General features: G+C 35.6%; 1 protein-coding gene across 1 annotated transcript in view; it reads left to right on the top strand.

Annotated features, from left to right (window-relative positions):
• heca (hdc homolog, cell cycle regulator) overlaps positions 1 to 23,815 on the top strand; it is a 397,485-nt gene that overhangs the window by 352,390 nt on the left and 21,280 nt on the right. Inside the window, exon 3 of the mRNA XM_074174443.1 lies at positions 23,015 to 23,203. Coding sequence (XP_074030544.1) covers positions 23,015 to 23,203 — 189 coding nt within the window. The remainder of the gene's footprint in view (positions 1 to 23,014; positions 23,204 to 23,815) is intronic.

Genomic DNA, 23,815 nt, shown 5'->3' with positions numbered 1-23,815 from the left:
ATCATTTTACATTCTTCAAATGTTGTTCTTCGATATTGATTGTTTACAATGACAGTTTCGATTCTGTTATAAAACTGTTTTGGGTATCAATTCAGAGGTGGACTAAACCATGATGAGAGATTCCATAAGTTACCTGAGAGTCGGTAATTAATTTGAAAATCTCAACCGTATTTTTTTAGGTTGAATCACCGTTTACAGCTACCCCGTATTTCAGGTACATTCCAAGTATTTTTCAAACTGGAAGCAGTTGTCGATTATTTGTCAAACATAAAAGAAGAAGAAACAAGTATCCTAAAATCCTTCTTTAATTTAATATCCAATATAACAATACAAACTTGAACTGTCTCATGATGGATGATTTCACGATACAACCTCATTAATCACGCCGACCGCAGAACGATATCACCCACTATGATATAGAAAGACGTCAGAAGGCATTCGTCGCCGTAAATCTGGATCGATATCAATTAAGAAAGCAACTCTGTAGGTACCTAATAAAATAAATGGTATCTTCTGAGATTTATGATGAGCTCAGAATACGTAGTGTTTGTTGGAGCATTTTGGCTGAACACGATTCGTTGGGAAGCAGATAAGTTCAATTTTCCCGAATAATGAAGAAATACGTCAGCGAGACAAAAATATTGAATTGTGTTATTTTCCAAGAAAATTAATTCAAGTTCATAATCAGTTTTGAATGATTAGTAACTATTTCACATTCATTTGCATTTGTCATATCTATTCCACGACATGGTCATATTTCCTTACCTCTATGGTAAGACAGAAGAGAATCGAGAGTGCAGGAAGCTAGAAATAACTCATGAAGCGACCAGTATTTGCAAAATACTGTTCACCTGGAGACGATGGTGCAATTCATCTACTCTTTCAGTATAATGTGCTACTTAGAAACTCAAATTTTCACAGTTTCTTTTTTGGAAAGTGATAAGACTGTCATGTCAAGTATGTGACAAAACTCCTTCTTCTGTAAGACAGGTCAAAGATCCTAAAAGACGATAATACAAGTTCATTCACCTATTTTTCAAAGTTCAATGCCAAATATGTCGCAGGTTCAGCCCAATTTCTCTTAATAGTTATGAATTACTTCAACTGAAAAATCTCTTCCACACTCCGCGTCTGTAACATTCTTTCCCAAAGTACAGATGTTTGAGAACATCTTTCAATGTATCAAAGCTATGTTTTGGGTTTGCTAGCCATGGCACGCATCGGGAATAATGAATATTCGTCTGAGACAGCGATAGACATCATCGAACGCGATGAGGTCAAGCACGGAATGTTTTGATTGACCTCAAATTAGATACCACAGAATCGGTTTGGGTCTTAGAATAAATTCTATTGTTGGTGGACGTTTGGATGACCCGCTAAGAAACCATTTGAGTGCCGGTGACTAGATTTTTCTGATGTTATTCACCATTCCTTTCGGTTGAAACTATTTTTGTGCTTCTGACTGTCCATCGCCTGCTTATATAGTCTTGGACATCTTGGACTCGAGTCTCTTCATTCGCAATTGCTTGGGTACCTTGTGCAGGTTTCCTCACTACTGGTTAGATTAGATTAGGTTCAAAGTGAGTGGGTCTATTCGACCCTTCACCGCAACCCATAAGGGTTTATTTTAGCCCACCCCTATTCACAATCGACCAAATAAACCCAGCTTCTCAACAAAGCCGATTAGTTTGTATGGTAAGTGCTCTTTCAGGTCAAATGGTAAGAGTACGGCTCTGCCGAACTCTAAAAACCTGATTCGGTCCCCAGTGGGGCACACATTATATGCTCTGCTGTTTCATCGTTAATGGGGTAGTCGGATAGTCAAGGGCAAGATTCCCACCTTGATACTCGCGACAACCTTCCCATATGAGGGTTTTTGTACGTCAGCTACACCTGCCGCTGCCTTAGATTCAACCGTGTAGGGCTTTTTCGCCTCTGATTTTGGTGAATCATCACTTAAGCGCAAATGTTTGCTAACCTGCTCATAGGAGGTTTGTTCCTCCACCTGAGACAGATTTTGCGTACGCTTCTCAAGAATTTGTTGCAAGGTGGTTTCATAAGGTACTCCGCTCTTGAGGAGGCGACTCAGTCGTTTCCTGACTGCACCACCAAAACTTTTTTTAGGTTCAGTTATTGGATCAGGAGTTGGAGAGTTGAGAAGCTCTCGCTTCTAATCTAAATTTACAGGGAGGTCAGTTGGAGTCGGTTTTCTGACATCCATCTCCTCTGTAGACTAGCTCCTTATATAAATTTACAGAGAGGTCAGTTGGAGTCGTATTCGTTACTACTAATAATTTTTTTTTATTCAGCCGAATACTAACACTTCCACTCTTCCTGGTTCAAGCGTAGAATGGCAAATCCTTGATTTTGCCAAAGACCCCCTTAGGTCTTCAGCTGACCTGGGACTCTATCTGTTGCTGCTGACTTCCACAAGGAGGATATGCCACCAAGACCTATTGTTAACGCGAAAGGCTTTCCTACTTATAAGTTTTCAATAAACTTGAAGGACCAGACTGCAGCTACTCACCGTGAACAGAGTCATTCATCAAAATCTCAGGTCATTTCATCAAAAAGACGGAAGATATGAGGTTGGGCCTAGTATTTCTGACAACCTCAACCACCCTGATCGCTCATTGCTTATTATGGACTTGTTTTCCATGGAGAGGTGTTCTCTATGAACAAACACGGATGGCACCACAATGGACAACACATCAAGTCTTACAATGGCAAACTTTTCCATAGAATAGTTTGAACAATGTGCCTCAGAAACAGACGTGAAACAATCCAAATGATTTGTCACGACCAAATGGGTGTAGCGAAGCTGTTTAGGTACTGGCTATCTATCGTCGATAACTGAGTCCTGTTGGTTTTATCAATTGAATCTAGGTTTGGTGCCTTGGTTTTGTGTCTCTGTATCTGTATCATGTTGTACTTGGACCCAATTGTTTTTAGCCCCCCTGAAGTGACGAAGAGAAAGTTATGTTTGTGATGGCTTCAATTTCTTGAGGAACTCTTTGTTCTGTTCGAAGTCTATACTATCAGCTGTTTTGCCTTTTTGAGTAACTATCATGTTAAAAAATATTCACTTTTGTTGTTGAGTTCCTTGTGTAGACTTCTTTTCGTGTTACACAGAGTGAATGTTCATGATCAATTAGGTTTTCAGATTCCTGATTCAATAGATTGTTGGTTATTGAACTCAAAATGTAGATACTGTCCCTTGTGAATTTTTCATTCATGATTGGACGCTGTCTATATAAAAATTAGTTGGAATACAAACCCTGTTATGGAAAACTGAATAATTTGCAGAAGGTTTTTGTCAATTTGAGGAAATGCAGTCAGGTTTTGTTGTCTCATTGTCATAGAGATCAAGGAAAGAATTATCTTTCTCTTCATTCTGATCTGGTCAGATTTCAGTTTATTACCTGTATTCACCGCTCCGTATATGTCTCAGATTTCCAGATAGAGAAATTCTGCAGATAAATATAAAAAGCTTATTACTTCTAGACATCAGACAATGTGGATTATACATTTTTGTTTCAACAAATCATGTTTCAACTCCATCATATTTGTTTTCCTCACATATATTTAAAATCATTAATTAATTAAAAACATTTATTGAGGATATTGAAGCTCTGAAACTCCTACTACCAATCTAATCTTCGACATTGTGATTTTCAAACAATGAATATCAAAATTTCTATCCGATCTGAATGCTTGCAATCGCATTCGAAATCTGATATCCTTTTATCAGAAATGGAAAAAGGAACAACCTTGGCTTTTTTGACATTGCCAGACTACGATTCACATAAATCAAGTAAGCTCGTACGTGATATCATTAATAAAACGTTCGGAAGAACGACATCGTTCGGAATCGATTATTTTATGATTGTAAAACGCCACGCAGTCATAACTTCATATATTATGCATATAGTGTCTGGTCGATGCCAAATCCAGGATTATGTTTGATGTAAAAAGAAAACGTGAATACGGACGAGTCGAAAGGGCAATTGTGCTAGTCTTCTGGCTTGTTAATAGAATTTCAGCACAGAAGAATGAATATTAAAGAGAGCTCTGAATGGATATACTCTGAATGAGAAAATTAAATTTCCACAATTTGTGATTCAATTTGGTTGAAAGATTTTCATTTTGTTGGAGGGAATATGAAAACATACCCTTGTGGGATTCAACTAAAAGAATCTACACCAAATCAACAGTCTAGGTAATAATGGGATTGCTTTGATCTATTGCAAAAAATACTGGTCAAACAGGTGTCCTTTTCATTGTCTAATGATGGAACTATAGAATCAGGTATTTTCAGCAGTGCTGTTGTACCTGTGATGCACTGTTTGGAACCTTTGGTGAAGTGATGAATATTACTGAAGTTTTTTCCCAACACCAATCTTTTTTTTGTAGGAGAGTCGTTTTTGGAGCTGAGAGCTCCCAACGCCTCTTGACTGTCCGAGAATATTTTCATTGACTTGTGTATGAAGTTGGATTCTTCCAATCTCTTCGCTGATTAACGGAAAAACAGATTTTAAAACAGATTTCAATACAATTGCTTAAGTTTCTAGGCAGGTTGATATCTCTGTCTTGGGTCTGCGAATGAAAACACCTGCATCAGAACAGGAAGGTGTTTTTGAACCATCTGTGAATCAACAACTATCTGCTCTTAATATTTGCTTCTCCTGGAGCGGTTTTTTATAAGGCAGTTCGTAGTTGACAGTTGAAGGCATAAAGTCAGAGGTCATTTCCAGAATGCTGTGACTTAAGAGTGTCAACCAACAGCCTGTTGCATTCTGCTACATTAACTACGCCACGATAATCGGAAGAAACAGTGAGCAAAACCTTGACATTTGATCGAATTTGGCGTGTTCTTTCGGTCTTCGCTCTTCTGAGCTCTTCCATTGGGACGATTGGGACTGAATCGCCGTTGTCGTCATTCAACAATTCCTGAACGATGTTCATGTAGCACTCATCATTTCTCAGATTTCAATTTCAATCTTTCAGATTTTTTTTTCACTCTGAAATTTTGTCAATTTGAATCTGTCAGATACAAATGTTCCTTCATGAAATTGAACATTATCTTTAACAAGTCGGCAAGAATTTATAAAACGAGTGCATTTTTGTTATATTCACCAAAATAACAACAAACAGGATGATTTATAATTTTCAATTCAAACACTTCTTTTGAGGAAGTAGTTGAAGGAACTGAGAAATTTTCCATTTGTAGTGTGGAAGTAATTCAAAACAGGCCCTGATGAGAAACTTTGAGGTCCCCTGAATTGTTTTCACCTCTAGATTCATCATACTATCATACATATTCATGTACATATTCATATAGATTTCTATTCCAATAGTATTTTGAATTATTGCCCAAGATGAATGCTGAAAGTGAGTTATTGGTTGTCTCTTCTCATTTGGAAATATGACAAGCCGTGAATGGAGTCAGAGTGATGTATTTGTTATTCTAGCAACCCATGTTTTGAATGCAGTATGAAGAAAATGAAGAAAAACTACCACGAGACTTTCATAATCTAGATTGATGTTCATGCATACACTACATATACATCCATCTTTCATAAGTCGAGGCAAATGATGAGACTCCGCGTTCTAGACTTTATAGGATTTCACTGTGGTGGAACGTGTTACATTGGTTAAAGTAGTGAAATAACGTTATATTCCAATGAAAAATCTCAATACACATTAATCAATATCATTACTGAGCTTGAGCACTTTTCTGATATTGAAATCATTTCGAGATCAAAATCATGTTGATTTCGAGTGATATCTGATAGCTTTTACAAATCAATAGTGTGAAATCCGAACTGTCAATTCAAAAGTTCATGGTTGTTATAGCATTTTTTTTCTCTGCTTTTCACACACCAAATTCTGTTTTTCTAACATTTCCTCTTCTTATACATCATCTCATGTTTCAATATTATCAGGTTAATATCTTCTTTCATATATTTATAGTTTTCAAAACTGGAATCTGGTACCTAGTACCTAAAAAAAATAGATGACAACACGGGAAAATTTTAAAAAATATTTCCATTTTACGTACCCTTAAGAACTTTATGTACTAAATTCAACTTCGAACAATTGATTCCTATAAATAAACTTTGGTTTGATGCTAAGGGGAGGGGGTTGAAAAAAAATTGGGAAGTATTGGATGACTAATTTACGATACGTCACAAAAAATGTATTTCTGTGTGTATCACAAGTATATTGAAATTTTTGTGCCTATCCTCTCAACAAGTTTCTATCAATAGTTGTGAGTTTCTGGAATAGTGCATTTTTTTTAAATTTTGCTTCACTTTGCTTGTCTGTGAAAATAAAATGGATCGACAACTTTGGAATTCAGACTCATTATCAGCTGACAAAAAACGTGATTCTAATCTAATATTTTTCGATAATAAACGTGAGTCCTGAAAACAATATATTACCAGTCAAGAGCTTGACACTTCAGAGGTGATTTTGAGAATTATTTTATTTCAAAAAATATCTGTAGCGATCTTTGTGAAACATTGAAAATTTCTTGTCATCTAGAATTTCAATCACCTGTATTTTCTAGCACATTATTCTTTTTCTTTCTCACATCCTTGTCCATTTTTCCTGTCAAGGTTACGCCACTGTTCACCACATCTTCGATTTGTTTGTGGCGTAAAATAATGGACAAAAGGAAACGGTTCATTATTCACGAAGCAGCAAATAAGACGATTACGGTCTTTCGGGTCTAATTTTTTAAACGAAAGCGCGTCAACGACCCGTTGCTTTTTTGTTTTCCCGACGTTTGTCTACCGATTTCCAGGGAAGATTATGCATCGCGATGGCGTTGGAATGGATTCGTGTTTGTTTTACGGATCTCGTAATTGTGTTCGTGATTAAACAGCGGTATTGTGTTTTTTCTGTTCGTTTTTTTTCACGTGCTCCATCATCAGGTGTCTCTTTTTGTTATATCTGTTGGGTGGTTTCGGGCATGTCTCTTTCTGTTTTCGTGGGACTGAAATATTGTCGTCTAACTCATTATTTTTTACTCATTATTCAACTTATAATAATTTATATTCCCATTTAAATAGTTACCTTCGGTTCATATTCTGGCAACTGAGAAATTTGATGGAAAGTTTTAATTGTTGGGAGAATGAATTGAAGCATCCCAGATAAGAACTAAAAAGCCTAGAAAGTATTTTTTTCGAAGAGATTCGTTCTTGGAAAAAATATACACATATATAGGGTACAAATGATATTGAAATAGTCAAACACGTGTTAGGAATCACACGTTGAAAAGTAAGACCTCGTTTATCCTTAGCTCGCACAAGTTTCGACTTCTGAGGATTGTCGTTCATAGGGGTGCGACAGCTGGTTAACGGAAAAAACAGAAAAACAGAAACAGAACAGAAACATATAAAATTGATTGAAGATATCATACAGTAAAATAATATCAAAAAAGTTTCAAATGTTCAAATGCAGTACACCATACTTTGTTTAATTAAAGATACATTTGATAAAATAAATTAGAGAAAGCTGTCTTTATAGAACACTTGTAAACTGTAATAAGTTTTTTTACTGATTTTCGAAATACACAGTTTTAGTCTAAAATTTTAATACGGTCAGGTAAATGATCAAATATCTAGTCTTTGACTAGAGTAGAGGCTGGTATGGGTAATCTTAGGCCGTTAGATAGATAGATAAGGGCAAATTAATTGAAGTAACCACTAAATATCAATTTATGATTGTTAATTAAAGATACTGTTTCTAAAATGAAGATTATGAAAACTGTCAAGATTTTTTGTAATTCAAATAGGGGTTTGCAGGAGTTTCAACTTTTGGCATTGCACATGAATCTCATAGCCCTTTTTTGAATAATGAACACCGTCTGCATTTGAGTTTTGCAACATACTCGCTAGAAGAGAATTCCATACCTTGAATGCGACTCAACAAGTGGGAAATGAATCGATTTAGCGGCAGGAAAATCAAGATACCTATAAGTTATTCTCATTGCAAAACACCCTGAAGCTAGCTTTTTATTGGGGGTTACAATGTGATCGGCGAATTCGAGTTTATTGTTAATTATTACCACCAAAAATTCAGTACTAGGTTTGTTTTCAATTATCCTGTCTGCGTCCTGTGTTGGTGAAGGAATGCTGTCAATAAAGCAGCCGAATGATATTGAATTTGTTTTGGAAACATTGAAAGACAGCAGATTAAAGTCGCACCACTATTTTATTTTTTTTATAACTGCAACAATCTAGTGGAGATTACATGAAGTTTTATCACGCCATAATGATAATATTGTGGTGTCATCGGCGAATAGGTTAAATTTTCCTTCTATATGGATAGATGCTAAATCGTTTATGTATATCAAGAAAAGTATCAGTCCCAGTATTGAACCTTGTGGTACGCCTTCTTTTATTTCGCTTTCTGATGAGGAGGATGAGGTTTTCACAATCTAACTTCTTCCGCTGAGATAATTTTTGGAACATTTATGAGTAATTCAACGGATGCCATAGTGATATAGTTTTTTAGCAGTATTCCATGATCTACACAGTCAAAGGCTTTGGCAAAGTCACAGAACACTGCTACTGATGACTCTTTTTCATTAATGTTTCCATAAACGACATATAACAAAAAAAAATTGCATCAAGGGTGTTCTTTTTTGATTGAAAGCCGAACTGATGCTTATGCTTATGCTTATGACACTATTATCATTATCAAGTTACAAAAAAATTCTGATTTGAGAACCCTGTTGGATACTGACCCATCATAAACGATGCATGGGATAGTGGAAGAAGTGAGAGTTAAGTCTCATGCGGTTTTTGATGGTTTGAAACATCTTGGAACGGTCAAAAAGCTCTAAAAGTGGGTACCCCATGATAGGTAGATAGAATGAACATTTGTGACAAGTCATAAACAGTTGGTACAAATCAGTGTTCAAATAGAGTGAAAAATATAAAGCAGCATTATATTCAAATTTGAAAATGATTTACAAGATAGATGAAAAATAAAGAAGAGAATTATTGAAAAAATTCTTGAATATATGTAGAAAAATAAGCCTATTTATAGTCTGAATATGTACTTTGCATGAAATCAAGTACAGAATAAAGACAATTTCGTATAAGGTCCTCTTTTTAATATTCCTTTTGAACAAATTGAAATTCAATTGAGTCACATCATATGAAAGTTTGTTGAATAATTTAACATCCAAAGAATTTCATAATGACATTTCAAATCTAAATCTTGGCTGTCTGAGTTGTACCGCATTTCTAGTTTCATAATTATGATTATCTCAGTGATTAGTAAAGTAGTTTATATGTATTTCAAACAGTGATTGCAAAATTACCATACAGGGCAAAGACATTATTTCCAATTTTCTGGTTAACAGTGCGCGTCGAATTTAGCTCCAGCTATAATTCTGATGGATTTTTCCTGCATGTGAAAAGCTTTGATCGCGTAAGTAGATCTTTCCCAAAGGAGTGTCCCTAATGAAATGTAGCAGTGAAAGAGGGAATGATACGAAGTGAGAAGTGTTTTATGATTCAATGTTTTTTTCAACCGGCGAATTAGAAACAACTGCATTGAGAGTTTTTTTAAAGAGATGATCAATATGTGACTCCCATCGAAGGTAATCATCAATAATTTTACTTGATAATTTGACTTGAGCTTCGGATGTTACCCTGGTATTAGAAGATATCGTTATTTCCTGAGATTTTTTCCTGTTAATTTTGAGTTTATTGGATGTGAATCAGTATTCTGCTTTGTCTTCAGTTTCATTGGCATTTACAAGTGAATTTGAGATATCAGAACTTGATTGTAACAGTTTGGTGACAAGTTTGGTAACAAGAAGATTACTGGACTGAATGAAAAGTGATGAAATATATTATTTATGAAGATTGCAGAAAGGGTGTGTATGAATAAAACGAAAAGGGACGATTTGAGCAATCGACAGAAATTGTCACGTTTCACGATTCGTTCTTTTTTGCTTTTGCGCAACCAAAACGATCCTTTTTTGAATCGGATCATTTGATGAAAAGTGACTACTCTTCGTCAACAGAAGACGTTCAGGACAGTGGTTGGACACCGATGAGCCACCTAGGCATTTCCCAAGGCAAATACCCACCATAAAAGGCTATAGTTACTGTATGGTGTCAGCAATTAGGAGGCCAATGTTCTAGCCCGTGAAAGGGCATCCAAGGCTATGATCGGCCCAGAATCCTTCCGCGGGGTAGCGGAAGCATGTATGAATTCATGGATACAAGCCGAATCGATAGATTGGTGGAATACGCTCCCAGAAATGAGGCTGGTGAAAGAGTTCATAGAGAAACCATCGCCCTGATTCACGGAAGACCTGCTAAACCACAACAGTAAGGTTTTAAGGGTAGTGGTGAGTCTACTAACCGGGCATAGCCGACCCAGGATATGAGCAACATGGGTCTGATAGGAGAAACTCAATGCAGGTTCTGTCAAAAAGAGGAAAACCGCTCTGCTTGTGTTCTATGAATGCGAAGCGATAGCAAGGGTGAGACACGCAAAATGCGGGGTAGGGCAACCAGAGGTTCCCAACTATATGAAGGGATCAGTGTCAAGGCTATGAAGTCTCATCAAAGAGAGGAAGCTAGACAATGAGTGCCAACAATCAAGGAGCATCACAATAGATCTCAACAGGTCGCAGTGAATCAGGCCATGGGCTAGCTCTCAGACAATATAATTTGATCTAATCCAGTTGTGATTAGTTGTGTAAATATAAAAGTAAATATAAACATGTGAAAAAATACATACAGTTAATCTAAAATAATCTAAATTTCATTGAATAAGCCAGTATCAGTTAGGTAATCTATGAGCTGGGAGGTATTGCAACCTTCCTTAAGAGGTTCGGCAAGAGTTGAAAGAAATCCATGTAGTTTTCGATGTCACTTGTAAGCTTCGCACTCGATTAAAATATGTTTCACTATATTTCGCAGGTAGGTTCTTGGGTTTCATCGATCAGGTGGGAGTGTGTGATGCGGGAGTGTCCAAGACGTAGTCTAGTGATTATGGTTTGTTGTTTTCTTTTCAGGGAATATATTTTTTGAGGGAGTACGGTCTTTTTCGCTTCGGCCAATTTCGATTTGAAGAGGTTCCATTCAGCTTGCCATGCATTGATAATCATCTCTTTGAATATTTGTTTGAGGTCAGATTTGGCAGTTCTGGTTATTGTGTGGAGTTCGTCAATATCCGTTGCATCTCTAGCTTATCGATCGGCTATTTCGTTTCCCTCAATACCCATGTGTGATGGTACCCATACGAAGTGAGTCGTTTTATTCTGTTGTTGAAGATGATGGAGCTCTTTTTTAATAAGGATAAGGATCGGATGTGAGGGATAGATTTGAGATATTGCGGTCATTGGGCTAAGATAATCTGTAATGATAACTGTTTTTCGATTGTTGAGGGACCTTGTATATTCTAATGCTTTGAGTATGGCAATTAGTTCTCCCGAGAAAATTGAGGAGGCCTTAGAGAGCTTGTGGCATGAGGTTCGATAACTTTCTCACCGGTAGAACCTCGACTATTAGGACCAGGCAAAAACGGTCTTCATCGACTTTATCGAATCTCGAGCATACACTTCATATGTTCACGGAATTAAGTAATTATAAAAGAGCGAAAATTGTCAAAAACATCTACATTAACATGACTCCATTTACTGACTCCATATCGAATATTACTTTCCAAAATTATTGGAACGGAACGACAGAGTAATCAAAATGAAAATCATCCTCAAAGACATTATTCTCTCGAGGAGTCGGACGTAAGAACACTTGAATCTGTGATCAAATAACTTCTTGGAATGTCTGAAGAGGCGCTTCAAAAGATTAAAAAAGCTCAAGCTTGTTGACAACTTTAAATCAATATCGCAAAAAAGTACATTAGCTAATGGACAAAAACTTCTAAGAGATGTGAATAAGTTGGAGACACTTCGGTTTGTTCTCGTGAGAAATTATTATAATACCCTCTGTTGTTAACGAAAATAAACTTTTGAAAGATACACTTCTCGTTGAATTGAAAGGTTGAGGTGGAATAGCAAATAATCCCTCGGGAGATTGTACTGGCATTTATGATTCCTAGAAAGATAAAACAGTCAGTCTAATCAAAAATTGAGGTTCACAGTATCATGAACTGAAAGCGAATTTATTTTGATGATATTATCATCAGCATTTTTTTTAATATACAGATTAATAAAGGTTTCACTCAATTGTTTTTAAGGAGGCTTTCTCGGAGTCTGTATGGATGTTTTAATGGAAAAATATAAATGAGAGGACATCAATGAATTGCCAGTAAGTAAACAAATGTTGATGGGGCGACCTATCTTGAATATTCTATAAAAGAAGCACTTTTCATCATACCAAATTTATTATTCAATGAAAATATTTTGGCACATTGCGCGAAATTTCAAACTGATTTTATATTTATTCATTCACACTTGGATATTTTGGAAATTTGAAAAAAGATTTGAAAAGATCAATGAATTTTCGTAAAAAAAGTACCGATTCCCGAAACTGTATCTCGATTATTTATAATTTTTACAGAGCCCTGAAAATAGAGCCAAAAGCGGGTAGTCTGGCTTCCGCGCGCCTTTTGTCACTCTGACATAAAAACAAAAAAAATTATTTAAACATATTAAATGTAAATATTAAGGAATGAAAAAATTCATGTAATGTTGGGATACATCAATAAACAATAATCCGCAGTCAAAAATTTTTTATCCCAATTTTAACGTTGATTATAAATTTGTTAATCAATAACTTTTTCTGAATTGAAAGTTAATATAAAAATCCCTATAATTTCCAAAGTAAAACCCTGGCATTTTTTTTCTTTGGTGAAGTTATCCTTGACAGGCAAAAAAAATAGATTACCGTTGCCAAAATAAAAAAAATTGTTATTTTCTATTTTTTATTAACAATTGAAGATTATAATTTTATAAAAAATACATCAATTTTTTTTTTTATTGTTTCAATGTCTCATGGCTAAAAACTAATTAATATTTTTGTTATTCTTTACAGCTATTGTTAATAAATTTATTATAAACAAATACATTGTTTTTGAGCAATTCGAGAATTTTTTTTTCATTATGTTAATTGAAAAAAATCATGATTTTTAGAAAAAAAATGGTTTCTTAAAAAAAATTCTTTGTTGCTAAAAAATGCGTTTGTTAAGTACCAATCGTTTTTTGCAACTAAGTATTAAAAAAAAAATATTCTTTTTTTAATTGTTTATTTAAAAAATATTGTTATAAACATTTTTTTTTATTTTTTTTTTTTCAATACTTTGTTCTATAATAAGAGTAACTGTGTTTTTTTTAATTAACTTCTTTGTATATGCTCATTTATATGATTTCACTTCATCTAATTTGAACTCTTTCACGTTTTCACAGCCCAATACTTAAAAATCGACGACACTACTTCTCCTACAGCCCGATTTCCATCATCATTATCATTATACTTTCCATAACATTAAAATGTCCATACATACCTTAAACACTAGGCCACCGAAATAGAGTGTCACAGCGATGAATACTTTCTTCTCAGTATGACATAGGTGTTTCTCAAGGATCAATTTTGGGGCCAACCTTTTCTGTTCAATACATAAATGATTTGCCATCTGTTTTGCAAAAGTCACTCACTTATTTGTATGGTGACAAACTATAAATTCCTATCTTGAAAGCTTGCAAATTTGGTTTAGTGAAAATTCATCATTTTTTAATGCCTCCAAAACGAAAGCAGTAGCTTTTCATGCTGCCCAGAACATCAGCATGATAGACATTAATATTGGAATATCCGGTTTTGAGCTAGAAAGAGTTGACAACAAAAAATTTTTAGGACTTTTTCTAGACAGCAATCCCCATTTTCGTCAGCACTGCGATGATCTCATTAAAATACTCAATAAGTAGTGTCATCTGAAAAGAATTCTAGACAACTCTGGTCTACTTTTGTATTACCAGGGGCAGATACAATCAAGAATGAACTATGAGATTATTGTTTGGGGAAACCATTGCAAACGGATCACGAACATCATTGTGATGTTATTATTTAAAAATTTAAAATTTTGCCTCTACCAGGTCTCTACATTCTGAAAGTTCTGTTCTACATCCAGAACAGTAAAGAAGTTTTCAAACAAAACCAATCTTTTCATGAATATAATACCTGCATGAGAAATAATTGCACATACACAAAACTCGTTTTACGTCAAAATTGTAGCCAAAGAACAAGTATTCGACCTACATTAGTAAAAAATGTTTTGTATTATTTTTCAACAATGCAGCTTTGTTCACTCACTTGATTGTTTCAATACCTCCTATTATTTTTTAATGTGTCTGTTTTATACTTTTATTTTATACTGACTTATCCAATTGATTTTTGACGCTCCTTTTAATGGATTGATAGAAAAAAATCGATAAAGTTGACAGCGATGAAACTGACATCTAGTTGTGACTATTCTTGATATTCTCAAACTCAATAGCAACAAATGCTGTTTGTTCACAAGATATGGCTGAATAACAGAGTTTTCGTTGGAAAATTAAAATTTATTGATGAAATTTAGAGGTATCACTACAGATAATTAAATCACAAAAAATAATGAAGACGCATTTGTTTCTAAAAGTTATCCCTCTCCGTAAATTTGTAAAAATCTTTGTTTCTTCTTATGCATCCATTGGAATACTAAAAACTTTCTTTAATCAAGTCAGGGCTATACGAGAATATTTCTAGACAGTGCGAATTTGTTCTGTATTCAATATTTTATAAGTTGCTTCATCTAATGAAACTCTCTAGCGTCTGCGAAGACGAAAGTACTTTTTCCAGACAGACCAAAAAAGCATATGAAGCATCTTTAATAAATACCTCTTATAAGCTTATTACGAGTCCTTAAACGATCGTTATACGATGACAGAAAGTCTCCTTTAGAATATCATAAATCTCGGAGATATTACAACCTTGCGACTCGGGCCGTGATTAAAAAGATACGTATCAAGGATTCTAACAATTTCAAGATGAGAGGATTCTCAGGACAGTGCCGTTACTAGAATTTATACGCAAGAGAAAATATTTCATAGACAGGAACAGTTTGTGAAGTAGTAAATATAAATGTTTGTTTGAAGGTGATTGACAATGTTTCATAATGAATTTCATTAGTTCGGAATTCCATTGTCTAATATTATATGAAATGACCTGATATTTCTAACAGAACCAATACAAATCAAAAATTAAAAACAGCATGTTTGGACCCATCAACATAATATCGAATGGTCCCAAGCTGAGAACACTAGTTAAGGAGGAAATTCAAAGAAGCCACATACATGTTGTCCAACATTGTGTTCAGCCAAGATAGCGTAAAAATTCGCAACATATGGAAACCCATAATCAAGCGAAAAATGGCCAACTCCCGCCAAATGGTCATTTGTTTATTTGTTCTATTTTTCACTTTTATTTTATTTCACTCTAATATCATTTCAGAGTTTTTTCTGCTTGATATAATTGTTATTTTCAGCTTTTTTTTATTTTTAATTTGAATTGGTTTTTTTAGTGATTTCAAATCATTTTATATAATTTTGAATAATGGAAGTCCGAACTAATGAAAATGTAAATATGCCTATAGGAATATCAATTGTATTTCTGCTACAAAGTATGACACGAACAATATTACAAAAAAAGGTAGGTATACAGGGAAAATACCCAAACATTTCGTCCTACAAACTTGATACATAATTAAGCGTAAACATGGAACATGAAGTCTGGGAAAAAAGGTTTCTGCTTTCTGCTTCTCCATCGTCATATAAAAAATATGGAGAGGTTTCGAAGGAATAAATGAAGCAATTGAATTACATTTTTCATAAAGCTAAGTAGAACATGCATTCATCCAGAATTATGTACAGCTCTCGGTGAAATCAAATGTGTCCAGTCACTTGAACAACTCCGGTGAAAGTATCTATAGAAGAGAGAAAAATCTCCAACCTTTCTTCGATGTTGCAGACTATCAAGGTTGCACGTAATGTTGTCATTGAAAATTCAATACTCATTCGTTTTTCATCCCACTGATTTTTGTCACAAAACTTAGCACAGTCAGTGTCAAGTTTTAAAAAAAAATCAAATCCTTTCACGGGTCCTAGAAAGTCTAGAACTTGTGAAGGAAGCTGTGGAAATTATGATGAAAATATATTGGTTGAAAAAGCTATTAAATTTCATTTGAAAAAACGTACTTGACACTAGACTGTTGAGTGCTTTCGGAAATCTTTGAATAGTAAAATGAGGATGGTTACTATATATACAGGGTGTAACTGAATGAATTTAAAACATTCAAGGAGGTGATTTCTTATCGAAAAAAAGATAGGATCTTTCATATAAATAAACTCCATTGTAGCCGCCCCTTGTTAAGATACAGCCCCTTAAAGGGGGTACATAAAATTTGTATAACTATTTTTTTCACAAGCACTGAAAAAGTTACAATATTAAAATTAACCCTACGTTTTGTACTACCAAAAAGATACTCAGCCAGTAATTTATTTGGTTTACCTCATGGTTGTGAGGGATGGAAAACGCAACCCCTAAAATTTATTTCCAATGTAACTTTTTGTCTAATCATTTATTTACCATTTAAAATTTTATTTCCGGTAGCCAGTTTCATTATAAACAAAAAATGTCCAGTGGGTTTTTTGCCCAAAATGAACCAGTTCGCAGCAAAAAATTATTTTACGAACAACTACAGAGATACATCGTCATAAATGCGAAAATACGAAACTAATCTACCTAGTAGGTCGCTATTAAGGATAGTGGCAATTAAATTGGTATGACGCTACCAGTTTATGAATTTTCGAAATTGAATGAATATTAATTGTGTGTTATTGTTCTGTTCTTACTCAGTTACTTAAATAAATCCCTTGTTATTAAAATGGCATACACAAATGAGGAAATGGCTGATATGCATTACGTTTACGGTCTGTCGCAGGGGAATGGGTTGGAAGCTTCTAGAAGATATGCTGAAATTCATCCTCAACGGCAGCATCCTTCACATAGAATATTTGCTCGACTTCATCAACGATAACGAGAATATGGTTCATTCGACAAATAAACGCATGATTGTGGTCGCCATCGAGAAGTACGAACACCACAGCTTGAGGAAGCAGTACTTAATTTGATTGAAGAACAACCTACTACCAGTACTAGAACGATTTCTTTCCAGCTAAATGTTGATCATATGACGGTATTTCGAATTTTAAAGGAACAACTCTTATACCCTTACCATCTGCAACGAGTACAGGCACTGTTACCGCGAGACTTTCCGAACCGTCTTGAATTTTGCAATTGGATGCTGGGAATGATTAGAAGAAATTGTGACTTTCTGAAGACGATTGAATTCACAGACGAATGTAGTTTTTCTCGGGACAAGATTAATAATTTTCATAATTACCACATATGGGCTGATGAAAACCCTTACTCTTTTGACGAAATTAATCATCAAGAACAGTTTTCTCTCTCATTGTCTACCTCCTCGATTGAATGGTGAGGCATACGTTTAATTTTTAAGAGAAGTGCATCCAGTACTGCTGGAGGAAGTTCCTTTGGGCATCAGAAGGGATATGTTTTTTATACATGATGGTGCTCCCGCCCATTTTAGTCAAGTAGCATGTCAGCATTCAACTGAAACATATGCGAATCAGTGGATAGGTCGAGGAGGACCACAGAACTGGCCCGCTCGATCCCTGGATCTCCATCCTCTCGATTTCTATATTTGGGACCATTTACAGCATTTGGTTTATCGTACTCCTGCTCGCGATGTAGGGTAATCAGATAGACTCCAGAAATATTTGAGCGAATACGTGGCTCAATGCGCCGACGTCTAGACGCATGCGTAATGTCTGAAGGTAGACATATTGAACATTTACTATGATTTCTACATGTTGTATGTTTTGTTATTATCAAATTAGTTTTGTTTATCACCCTTTAATCGTTTGATGCAGGTACTAACTACAAAATAACAATAAATCCAGTTCGCATTTATGATGATGTATCTCTGTAGTTGTTCGTAAAATAATTTTTTGCGGCGAACTGGTTTATTTTGGGCAAAAAACCCAAGAGATATTTTTTGTTTAGAATGAAACAAGCTATCGGAAATAAATTTTTAAATGGTAAACAAATAATAAGACAAAAAGTTACATTGGAAATAAATTTTAGGGGTTGCGTTTTCCATCCCTTACAACCATGAGGTAAACACAATAAATTACTGGCTAGGTGTCTTTTTGGTAGTACAAAACGTAAGGTCAATTTTAATATTGTAACTTTTTCAGTGCTTGTGAAAAAAATTGTCATACACATTTTATATACCCCCTTTAAGGGGCTGTATCTTAACAAGGGGCGGCTACAATGAAGTTTATTTATATGAAAGATCCTATCTTTTTTTCGATGAGGAATCACCTCCTTAAATGTTTTACACTTATTCAGTCACACCCTGTATTTTGAAGACTGATGTGAGAAAAGTAATTTTGTTGAATTTGTGTCACTGTGAAAATTACTGTTTTTCCTTACTGATATTATCTCTTTCATTCACACTAGCAAAATACAGTAAATCCATCGGTCATTGCCCTTCAAAGGGTATAACTTCACACACCCTTATTGAGAATCAGTGTCTACAATGAAAGATTTCTAATATATAAATCATGTCCCTTCGAACAGACCCAGCTTAAAGATCCCATCAATTCTGAGATTGAAATAAAAATGTCCGTTCGCCCTTGTCCACCCTGTTTGCCCTCGACAATCTAACGCCATGATACATCGGTCGACAGGTCCTATGGAGATTTCTTTATATCCAACTATTTATCCTTTTGTGTGGTAAAAGGGACTATCCAACACGGTGGAAAATTCTATTCATATTTGCACTCGAAAGAAAATCTCTTTGGAGATTTGCGATTGAATATATTTTGAGTTATTCTGTGTTTGATGAGATGTGTCACCTGTGAGGATGGTACTGAATAGATGAAAAATATCGTTCTAATGAAAAACAAGATCAGAAACCTCCAAAATGTTATTTAGGAAAATTAACCAAAATTTGGAATGGTGCAAAGAAATTGAAAGAAAGTTGATCATAACAAAATGAGAATGGTTATGAACTCTATTAGCTTTATGCCTTGTCAATTTGTAAGGATGTCCGATCAATAATCCACTACGTTTGTTTAAAAGTGATTGACAATGTTTCATGATGAATTTCACTAGTTCGGACTTCCATTGTATAATATATAAAATGATGTGAAATCCCTGAAACAACTAAAAAAGAAGCATTGAAAATGAATAGCTGAAAATTAATAGCTGAACGAACGTGACTTGGAATCTCTCCACTTTTTTGTTTCAGGGATTTCAAATCATTTTATATAGTAGACAATGGAAGTCCGAACTAGTGAAATTCATCATGAAACATTGTCAATCACCTTCAAACCAACAATTTGTTATTAAAATTCGTTAAACTAAATCGAAGAGAATTTTCTCTATCCAGTTGACGTTGACTTCTCTCTCACAAACGATATTTATCAGCCTCCGAAGATCTAAGTAGATCCATACCCATAAAAATTGACAGAGCCATCTCATGAACTCGAGAGTTCACTTCAATATTTCCCGACATTACCGACAACGACAACATCGAATGACGTCATTTCCCCGATGTTCCGCAGATAAACGTTTAGCAACTCTTCTCGAATCGCTGTAAAACACATCAATACCAGCGAAAGGACGTTTAAAATGACAACTCTGATCATTTTCCGATTGGAGACTCTGAAGGATAATATCCGGCGAACATTTAATAAGGTGGCTGGGACCGGACGTAATAACCCTCCGAGAGTAAACAACCGACTCCTGGGGCGGATGGATGTTACCCTTCTGGTTGTATTGTACCGGATTTTATCAGAACTAACACGGTAGCGAGCAAGGAGGTTCGACAAGTTTGCACAGGATCGGTCCTGTAATGAATACCTAAGAAAACGATAGCTTATACAAACACAATATTGTAGGTGGAAGTTATTGAGGTTAGGAAGCTCATTGGAACAATTGTCTAGTTTCATGGAAGAGCCGTTCTGCTTGAATACGTTATCTATTTGGGTTCTTCAAAGACTCCTTTAATTTGTACTGACTCATTCAATTATTTTTTCTATATTGATGTGAAAACCTGTCACATCGTCCCACTTCAACCTTTATGACTGTTTTCCTCAGTCGTTTTTTCATCTGATTATTTTCGCTGAGGAACGCTCTCTAATCAGTTTCTAATCCATCAACGTTACTGGATCTTTGTTAACTCATTGATAATGTACTCTACCATTTTCTGTAGAAATAGTCCTGATTTTTCTGTCAGATTTACTCTTAACTTCAGATTTGAAATCCTGGAACTTCGTTGATACCTCTGAGAACTGAGAACAAAAAACAATATACATTGTTTACTATATGAAATGATTTGAAATCCCTGAAACAACTAAAAAAGAGGAATTAAAAATGAATAGCTGAACATGACAATTATATTAGGCAAAATAAACCTGAAATGAGATAATAGTGAAATAAAATACAAGTGAAAATAGAACAATTGAATAAATAAAAATGAAGAAATGAAAAAAAAAGAAAATGAAAATAAAAAGTGGAGAGATTCCAAGTCACGTAAGTTCACGACGTTTCGATTGTTAGTATCTACAATCGTCTTCGGGTGATGACTGGACTGATTCCTCCGAGAGATGGCTATTTATCGGTCGTTCGAGTACTTTCACTCATCCCCGCTTTCCATTTTCCGCTTCACTGGTTCCGTGGGAGATGACCGTTTTGGCGGAAGTTTGCCATTTTTCGTTTGATGATGGGTTTCCATATGTTGCGTATTTCTACACTGGCTTGGCTGAATACGTTGTTGGACAACATATATGCAGCTTCCTTGAATTTTCTCCTAAACCAATGTTCCTCTCTGTGCAAGATCTCAGCTTGGGACCACTCGATGATGTGTTGATGGGTCCAAACATGGTCTACTATTCCCGATTTGCTGGTTTCCCCTCGCTGTGTGTGTTTCTTGTGCTTGGCAATGCGAACATTCAATGGCCTCTTAGTTTCACCAATATAGGATTTTCCGTATCCGGTAAATGCAATTCTTGGAATCGCAGTCCGCGTTTGGTGGTCTGGTTTTCGTGAGGCTGCTACGGATAGTGTTATCGGATCTAAAGCAGGTTCTGATGTTGTACTTGGAACCAATTCTTCTCATCCTCTTCGATAATCGTCTGATATAAGGAAGTGCAAGCACTGGTTGTGACGGCATCTCTTCCTTGCGAGATGCCGATGATTCCTCATTTAGTCGATTGATGGTGGTTGGATTTGTGGTTCAGATACTGTCCCGTATGAGTGGGTTTCCGGTATACAGATGTTTCCCACTTAGTGTCAGTCCTCTTCACCAAAACGTCTAAGAATGGCAATTCGTTGTGGATTTCCTTCTCCATTGTGAAAGTGATGGAAGGTCTCACGCTGTTGCTGTGTTTCAGGAAGGCGTCTAGTTCAGAATTCCCATGGTTCCATATTATGAAGGTGTGTTCAACATATCTTAACCAGACTCGAGGTTTCTTGTGGGCTTCTTTAGTGGCAAGTGTTTCAAACCACTCTATATATATGTCGACTATGACTGGTGAAAGTGGCGATCCCATTGGCAGTACCTCATCTTGTGTAAAGAATTCGTCCTTCAGTTGGAAATAACAGTTTCGTACACAGCATCCTAGTAATTCCATAATTACTTCTAAAGGTAGATTCGTTCTCTCTTTCAGGTTCCCGTCTTCGGATATACAGAAGACGAGGATAGCTTTCTCAACACAACATCGAGTGGTCCCAAGCTGAGATCTTGCACAGAGAGGAACATTGGTTTAGGAGAAAATTCAAGGAAGCCGCTTATATGTTGTCCAACAACGTATTCAGCCAAGCCAGCGTAGAAATACGCAACATATGGAAACCGATCATCAAGCGAAAAATGGCCAACTCCCACCAAAACGGTCATCTCCCACGAAACCAGTGAAGCGGAAAATGGAAAGCGGGGATGAGTGAAACGACCTATAAATAGTCATCTCTCGGAGGAATCAGTCCAGTCATCACCCGAAGACGATTGTAGATACTAAAAATCGAAACGTCGTGAACTTACGTGACTTGGAATCTCTCCACTTTTTATTTTTATTTTCTTTTTTCATTTCTTTATTTTCATTCATTCAATTGTTCTATTTTTACTTGTATTTTATTTCACTTTAATCTCATTTCAGGTTTATTTTGCTTATTATAATTGTCATTCATTTTCAATTCTTCTTTTTCAGTTGTTTCAGGGATTTCAAATCATTTTATATAGTAGACGATGGTCCGAACTAGTGAAATTCTTCATGAAACATTGTCAATCACCTTCAAAAAAACAATATACCTTTGGTCTTCTCTAGAAGTCTTCATTTATAATGAACCACCAAATGATTTGTTTCAAATGTATCCGCAAGCATCCAAACATGTGGTCATTCCCCTTCACCAATTTTCCTTCGCATGGTTTCTGTTCCGAGACGAAGAATCATATAGAAAACGCACCGTGTCACAAGTCAATCAAAACAATGGCAGAACTACATGAATTGAAATTTGAATTGCTCCCACTTCCACCGTATTCGCCAGATTTGGCTCCCAGCGACTATTGGCTATTCGGAAACCATAGAAAATGCTTACCGGTAAAAAATTTCGCTCACATGAGAAGGTTATTACTAAATTTGAGGCCTATTTTGAGGCAAAAAAGTAAATTGTTTTACAAAAGTTGTATTGAAATGAGAGTGGCTCTGGAATGATTGTACGGCTCTTGAGTTTACGTTGATGAATAACGCCAATTGAAACAAAATAAAAACGCGTTTTCATTCTCAAGCCCGGGACTCTTTAGCCCATGTTTATCAACACTTCTTCATAAATTGACCAATCATGTTGCCACGTTACCATTTTTCTGGAACGTTCTCACTAACAGATGTTTGTTTTTGTTTCAGACCGAAGATGAAGGCAACCACGGAAACGACGATACCCGTTGCTTCATTCTCTCCACTCTCGCCTCCCAAGGCCGTTCAAAAGTCCAGTGTGTCCTATGCGAGGACCAATTGCTAGTGTTCGACAGATACCCCTTAGTTGATGGAACATTTTTCCTTAGCCCAAGACAGCACGCCAAAACTTGTATAGAGGTAAGTCACTAACGGATGGTGTAAAAGAAGAATACACTGTGTCCAAGATAAGAATGAACAGCATGGGGATATCGTAAACGTGATATGATATGGGGTCGTTTGAATTAGAAAAAAGCAGCGCATTTATGTGCCTAATAATATAGCATTCAGAAAGTTTCAATATTTCGAGTTGTTTCGGTGATATCCGAGAAAAACCGAAATTTGAGAATTTCGTTTTTATTTTCTCCCAGCTTCATTTCTGAAGGACATGTAAAACAAATAGCACTTTGTCATGGGCACTTTTCAAGGACTACACGATGATGTAAGCGGAATTTTTCTGCGTCGTTTCGTCTTTTAGAAAACATCATCAAATACGACTCCATTTTTCATTGTGAATATAGCAACATACACACAACATGATTTCATGACCATTTCTCGCCTGAAATGAAAGTGATTACTTAACTTGTTTTCCTTCAATTTCAGATAGTTAGTCCGCGCTGGAAAAAATGTCATATTTCGATACATTAAGTGAATTGATTGATAATAAATAATCAACTCACCACTTGCCGGAATTTTTGCGTTGTTGAATACAAAGATGAGTCGCAATACCAAAAGTTTAGTTTATAAAATGTA

The sequence above is a fragment of the Leptinotarsa decemlineata genome, unplaced genomic scaffold, assembly GCF_025532065.1.
Source record: "Leptinotarsa decemlineata unplaced genomic scaffold, Ldec_3_MD MMD2_tig00000576_RagTag_RagTag, whole genome shotgun sequence".
In the NCBI taxonomy this organism is placed as follows: Eukaryota; Metazoa; Arthropoda; class Insecta; order Coleoptera; family Chrysomelidae; genus Leptinotarsa; species Leptinotarsa decemlineata.
Note: the sequence above shows the minus strand (reverse complement) of the source record. Positions and strands in the feature narration are given on the sequence as shown.